The sequence below is a fragment of the Agrilus planipennis genome, unplaced genomic scaffold, assembly GCF_000699045.2.
Source record: "Agrilus planipennis isolate EAB-ADULT unplaced genomic scaffold, Apla_2.0 scaffold149, whole genome shotgun sequence".
Lineage (NCBI taxonomy): Eukaryota > Metazoa > Arthropoda > Insecta > Coleoptera > Buprestidae > Agrilus > Agrilus planipennis.
Genome location: NW_020438906.1, coordinates 791,830 through 798,355, shown reverse-complemented (window position 1 = coordinate 798,355; position 6,526 = coordinate 791,830). Strand labels below are relative to the sequence as shown.

General features: G+C 34.6%; 1 protein-coding gene across 3 annotated transcripts; it reads right to left on the bottom strand.

Moving 5' to 3' along the window:
* Window positions 1-763: 763 nt before the first annotated feature.
* On the bottom strand, window positions 764-5,902 carry LOC112904121. Of its 3 annotated transcripts, none has more exons than XM_025973413.1 (8): window positions 5,665-5,902; window positions 5,173-5,299; window positions 4,736-4,848; window positions 4,355-4,466; window positions 2,985-3,104; window positions 2,495-2,625; window positions 2,059-2,165; window positions 764-1,601 (listed from the first exon to the last, which is right to left on the bottom strand). In XM_025973413.1, the coding sequence occupies exons 4-7, from the start codon at window positions 4,443-4,445 to the stop codon at window positions 2,148-2,150; spliced, it is 360 nt and encodes a 119-aa protein (XP_025829198.1). In that variant the 5' UTR covers window positions 4,446-4,466; window positions 4,736-4,848; window positions 5,173-5,299; window positions 5,665-5,902; the 3' UTR covers window positions 764-1,601; window positions 2,059-2,147. The 3 variants fall into 3 exon arrangements, with proteins under 3 accessions (XP_025829198.1, XP_025829199.1, XP_025829197.1); XM_025973414.1 differs by having other exon boundaries at window positions 4,355-4,462; XM_025973412.1 differs by lacking the exons at window positions 4,355-4,466; window positions 4,736-4,848; window positions 5,173-5,299; window positions 5,665-5,902 and adding exons at window positions 3,373-3,492; window positions 3,769-4,011.
* Between the last annotated feature and the right edge of the window lie 624 nt (window positions 5,903-6,526).

The window sequence follows — 6,526 nt, the reverse complement described above, 5'->3', positions numbered from 1 at the left end:
TTTTAATGCTTTCCTTTCTTTTTTATGTATCTTAACACTTGTTTTTATTTGTAAATTCTTTTCCTTTTACTAATTTTAAGAACCTTTTACAGAATAGACCACTGGAGGAACATCAACCATCATCAGAAGTTCATCACCAACCCTCGGACCACTTCAAGGACATCAGGACGCGTTTCAATCGAGGTAAACTTTTAATTGCTTGTTTTTTTAGTATTTACTTTTCTTTGCTCTTTCTAATTTCTAATTGATTTGTATGTAGGTTAATATTCTCCTTTCTTTTGCAGGGACATCTCTCATCGTGGGAGATCATCGTCGCGGACAACGGGGGACCATTTCTAACGGGTGCGAATAGCTCCCAACGGTGAGGGTCATCTTCCAATGGCTGGAACCGTCTTCCAATGGTAAGAAGTCCCTTTCAACAGCCAAAATCACCCCTCGCAGGTAAGACTTGTCCCTTTGCGGACAGGAACACCTTCAAGTGGTTTGAGGGTGATCCTATCAGCGAAAGGGTGGTACTTGTACCACATCTTCCGCAGATATGATCATCTTTAAACAACTTGAAGGTGATTTCTGTTTGCAAAGGGACAAGTCAAGCCTTCGAAGGGTGATCGCAGTTGTTGTAAGGTACTTCTAACCACTTGGAAGATAGTTCCTGGTCATTGAAAGGTGACACTTACCACTTGGGGGGTATACAATCCCGCTAAAAATGGTCCCACGCGCGGACAGGGGACCCGCGTCCCCCACCGGCGTCGAANTATACAGTACACCCCCCCTCTGTTTATCCCTCCCCTCCCACGTGCGGCCCCCCTCTGGGGGCCGCGTCCTGCACCCGAGGCGATCCCCGGGTGCCACCCCGCGTCCTGCACCCGAGGCGATCCCCGGGTGCCACCTCGCGTCCTGCACCCGAGGCGATCCCCGGGTGCCACCCCACGTCCTGCACCCGGGGTTATCACCGGGTGCCACCTCCCGTCCCCAGACCCCTTTAGGAGCCGTAACGCCCCTCCCCGCGTCCTGCACCCGGGGCGATCCCCGGGTGCCCTCCCCTGTGACCGGCCTGCCATACAGGCCTTGTCCTCAACGCTTCGGGTTTAGAAGTTTTCGAATTTCAGGATTCCTGGTGCGAAAACGTCGAATTTCAAAGATTTAGAAGTTTAAAGATCTCAAGGTACGAAATTTTCGAAATTGGTGAGACTGTGAAGTTTAAAGATTCGAGATAAGCAGTTTCGCACTATCAGAGTTGAACCTGAAGTGCAAAGACTTCTTATCCCGAAGTCTTTGAATTCCGCAGACTGACCAATTCCGAGGCCTCCGCACCCTGCGATCTTCGAACTTCGAAATCTACGAAGTTCGAAGTTTTCGTACCTGGATGTTCTGGAATTCGACGTCTTCCAACCCTGAAGTGTTCGGACTGGAAGTCTTCGGATCCCGGAGTCCGCTGATTCGTTCCCTCGATGTCCAACGATGTTGTAGTGGTCCTGATGCACTCCTGCGATGATAATGATGCCTTAGCCGACTCCAAAAGGATTACATGTCCATACCCGGTCCTGGGTTGTTTTCTACATTGGGGATATCTGGCTGGTCTCAAAATGTTGTCTTGATAACTAAACAGAAAGAAAAGATTTAAGTTAAATTTCACTACTAGAATAGAAAAACAGAAAAAATTAAAAAGTGTTTTAATTGAAAAGGTTTTAAATAAAGGGAAGGAAGTTTTTAAAGGTAAATACTATTAATGTAGGCACCGCAAGTTAGACAAAAGATACAGTTCGAGAAGAAAAGGAAAGTAAAATGAATTTAACTAAAGATAATAATTTAAAAGAAAGTTTTGCGAATAAGTTTAAGGTAAGTAATTACTTACATAAAGAACAAAATATAATTTATGGCAGTTATAATAAAATTGAATTCAAAATCGCCAAAATTTAAGTATAATAGTTAATCAAGAATCAAAGTTGAGTGATAATATATTAGTCGATTCCAATTTTAGTTAGCAAATAGTAACATATCTTTTAACTACCATTTTAATCAATTATACCTGTCTATGAATATATAATATATACTTACATGCCAATTCCTAATCCTTAGTTTACTCCTCATCTCCAACAGGTTCCATGACCATCTTTAATCCTGGGAAGTTTTGTAGATTGCAGGACTCAGTTATGCATTGATAACTAAAAAGGGAAAATATTTAAGTTCAAGTCAAGGATAAGAATTTAAAAAAAGGATAGATTAAAGAGCACCTCAATGTAAAATAAAAAGTTTTAAATAAACTTAAAATTAAATGAAAGGAAGGGAGTTTTGAGAGTATTGAAAGTAAATACATGTAAGTGTAGGTTCAACAAAACATACATTTTGAGAAAAAAGTCCTAATGTGGAAAAAAAGACAGTATAAATTAACTTAAGTAAAATTGAGTGGTTATTTTAGTTTTACAAATAGTAACATACGTATTAACTGTAATTTTAATCAACCTATGCCTATGAATAATTAATATATACTTACATGCCAATTCCTGATTATATAATCAGCCTTAGTTGAATACACATAGCCAATATGCTCGATGCTCATCTTTAATTCTGGGCAGTTTTGCAGATTGCAGGACTCAGCCTTGTCCCAATGCTCTGCCTTGATAACTAAAAAGAGAGAAAATATTTAAGTTCAAGTACAAGAAAGGATTTAGAAAATGGATAGATGCAAAAACGCCTTATTGTAAAAGAAAAGGTTTTAAATTAACTTAAAGTTAAATGAAAGGAAGGAAGTTTTGAAAGTATTGAAGGTAAATACATCTAAGTGTAGTTGCAAAGAAATAAACAAAAGATACATTTTGAGAAAATGACCTAAAGTGAAAAAAAAGAAAGTATAAATTAACTTAAGTAAAATTGAGTGATTATTTGATAAAAGTCAATTCTAATTTTAGTTTTACAAATAGCAATATACGTATTAATTGTAATTTTAATCAACCTACGCCTATGAATATTTAATATAAACTTACTTGCTAATTCCTGATCCATGGTTGACTCTTCATCTCCAACAGGTTCGATGCCCATCTTTAATCCTGGGCAGTTTTGCAGATTACAAGACTCAGTCTTGTCCCAATTTTTTGCCTGGATAACTAAAAAGATAGAAAATATTTAAGTCCAAGTCCAGCATAAAAATTTAAAAAAAGGATAGATTAAAGAAAGTCTCAATGTAAATAAAAAGTTTTAAATAAACTTGAAATTAAATGAAAGGAAGGGAGTTTTGAAAGTTAATACATCTAAGTGTAGCTTCAACGATTTAAACAAAAGAGTCGATTATAATTTTAGTTTTACAAATAGTAATATACGTATTAATTGTAATTTTAATCAACCTACGCCTATGAATATTCAATACAGACTTACATGCTAATTCCTGATCCTTGGATGAGTCCTCATCTCCAACAGGTTCGATGCCCATCTTTATTCCTGGGCAGTTTTGCAGATTACAGGACTCAGTCTTGTCCCAATGTCTTGCCTGGATAACTAAAAAGAAAGAAATTAAGCTTTAATAAATTAAACAAATACAGTTTTGAGTCCTAAGGTGAATGCAAAAAGAGTGAACACTTGCAAATTAAAATAAAATTCTTTCAAATCAATGAAAATAAAAACAGTGTTTTAAGAAAACGAAAGTAAATTAAAAAAAAAAAAAAACAAAAGACACAAATAATGTTAAATAAAGTTAAATGAATTCTAAGACAACGATTTAACCCAAGTAAAAGGAAAAAAAAAAGAAGTAAGAATAAAAATGTTAATACATACCATACATTGACGTTCCTTGTTTTGGGTGAAACGGGCAGATTGGACTAAGCCTTGATTCTTCCCTTGTCAATATCCTATGATGTCAAGGTAGTGTGGAAGATTCGATGTCCTGTAATTTGCATATCTCCATTGGGTTCGATCAATCCATTATTGACCCTGGGAAGTTTCAGAACGTACGTAGCTCTGGCTTGTACCGATTTCAAACTCTGGTTACTGAAAGGAAACAATATAAAAATAGATCTAATGTAGAGAAAAGGGTTAAAAATATATAAAGAGAGCGTAATATTTTCAAATTTGACTTTTCGAAGGCCGTAGCTGGAGAACGGTAGGACTTTTCGGAAAAATTCTTTCACAGGCGGATGCCCCGGCTCAGTGCGAACATTATAGGACATGTGCGGTCGAAATCTGTGCCGATCANGTAAACAAAAGATACACTTTGAGAAAATACATATAAATTAACTTAAGTAAAACTGAGTGATTATTTGATAAGAGTCGATTATAATTTTAGTTTTACAAGTAGTAATATACGTCTTGAATGTAATTTTAATCAACTCTACCTGCCTATGATTATATAATATATACTTACATGTCAATTCCTCCTCGTGATGCTTACTTGACTCAGCATCTCCTATAGGTTCGATGCCCATTTCTAGTCTTTTGGACAGATTGCGGGACATGGTTTTGTCCCACGGTTCTGCCTTGAAAATAATTAAAAAGTATTTAAGTTCAAGTCCAGTGTATGAATTAAAAGAAAGGAATGATTAAAATGTCTTAGTGTAAAAGAAAAAGTTTTAAATAAATTTAAAATTAAAGGAAAGGAAAGGAGTTTTGAAAGTAAATGTATTTAAATGTAGCTCCAATAAATTGATTGAATAAGTTGATTCTAATTTTAGTTTTACGAATACGTTTTAACTGTAATTTTAATCAAGTGTGTGTGCCAATAAATATATTATATATGTATACTTACATGTCGATTCCTGGTCTTGAAGCTTAGTTGATTCCAGATCTCTAATAGATTCGATGTCCGTCACTAATCCTGGGTTATTTTGCACATTACGGGATCTCGTTTCAAAGTCTTGCCTTGATAATTAAAAAGAAAGAAAATATTCAAGTTAAAATCCAATATAAGAATTCAGAAAAGGAAAGGTTAAAAATACTTAATGTAAAAGAGAAAGGATTTAAATAAAGGTAAAATTAAATGAAAGGAAGGGAGTTTTGAAAGTAAACACATCTAGAGGGGCTACAAGAAATTAGACAGAAGATACATTTTGAGAAAAATCCTTAAAGTGAACAAAGAGAAAGTAAAAATTAATTTAGCTAAAATTCAGTGATTGTTTTTTAACTGTAATTTTAATCAACTGTATCTACTATCTACCTATGAATATATAGGTAATATGTACTTACATATCAATTCCTGCGAGTGATGCTTTAGTTGACTTTAGATCTTTAATAAGTTCGATTTTCATCTTTAGTCCTGGGTAGTTTTGTAGATTTCAGGGCGCATTCTTATTCCAACGTCCTGCCTTAAAGACTAAAAATATATTTAAGTTAAAGTTTAGTACGTGAATTATAGAATTAATACAAAAACAGTTTTGAAGAAAAGCATTAAATTAAACCAAAAGAAATAAAAGATGAAACACAAGCTTTAATAAATTAAACAAATACAGTTTTGAGTCCTGAGGTGAATGCAAAAAGAGTGAACACTTGAAAATTAAAACAAAATTCTTTCAAATCAATGAAAATAAAAACAGTGCTTTAAGAAAAAGAAAGAAATTAAAAAAAAAAAAACAAAAGACAAATAATGTTAAAGAAAGTTAAAAGAATTCTAAGACAAAGGTTTAACCCAAGTAAAAGGAAAGAAAAGAAGAAGTAAGAATAAAATATATTAATACATACCATACATTGATCTTCCTTGTTTTGGATGAAACGGGCTGATTGGACTAAGCCTCGATTCTTCCCTTGTCAATGTCCAATGAAGTCCTGGTAGTGCGGAAGACTCGATGACCTGTAATTTGCATATCTCCATTGGGTCCGATTAATCCATTATTGACACTGGGAAGTTTCACAACGTCTGCTGCTCTGGCTTGTATCGATTTCAAACTCTGGTTACTAAAAAGAAAATAATATAAAAATAAGCCTAATGTAGAGAAAAGGGTTAAATAAAGATTTACACAAAAATAACAAACTTTTTAATATTGCTAATGTAAATCAATACAAAAGAACTACTGAGAAAAAAATATATTGTAAGGAAACAAATTACCAAAGAAAATTTGCAGGAAGAAAACTTTTGATAAATATTTTCACAATAAATATAAACGAATCTACTGTACTGTGTATCCTCAAACAGCATACGTTAAATTACGATTAGATGAGGGTGTTTTCATCTATAATAGGGGACGATTATGTAAAAAAGTACGCAGAATTTGATGGTGCCTTCAGATTTCGAATGCAATTTCAAATAAGTCTGCTACTCAGTTATTTATGGATCAAATAGAGAAAACAGCCTAGACGGAAAAAACCCCACGTAAAATTACAATTAGATGCAAGCCACCTACCCAACAATTAAAAGGGATGATTATGTAAAAAAGTAGGTAGAATTTAATGGTGCCTTCAGCTTTCCAGTGCGATTTCAAATAAGTCCGCTACTGTATTATTTATGGTTAAAACAGAGAATACTGAGCATAACGGAAAAAAGCGCACGTTAAATTACTATTAGATGCAAGCTACCTACCGAACTATTAAAAGGGATGATTATGTA

What these genes read in the sequence shown, in the direction of transcription:
- LOC112904121 (XM_025973412.1), bottom strand. An exon ending in CAAGGATCAGGAATTAGCAT is followed by an intron (nt 3,105 to 3,372) that starts GTAAGTCTGTAT and finishes CTATCTTTTTAG; the next exon opens with TTATCCAGGCAAAAAATTGG. An exon ending in CATGGATCAGGAATTAGCAA is followed by an intron (nt 2,626 to 2,984) that starts GTAAGTTTATAT and finishes CTCTCTTTTTAG; the next exon opens with TTATCAAGGCAGAGCATTGG.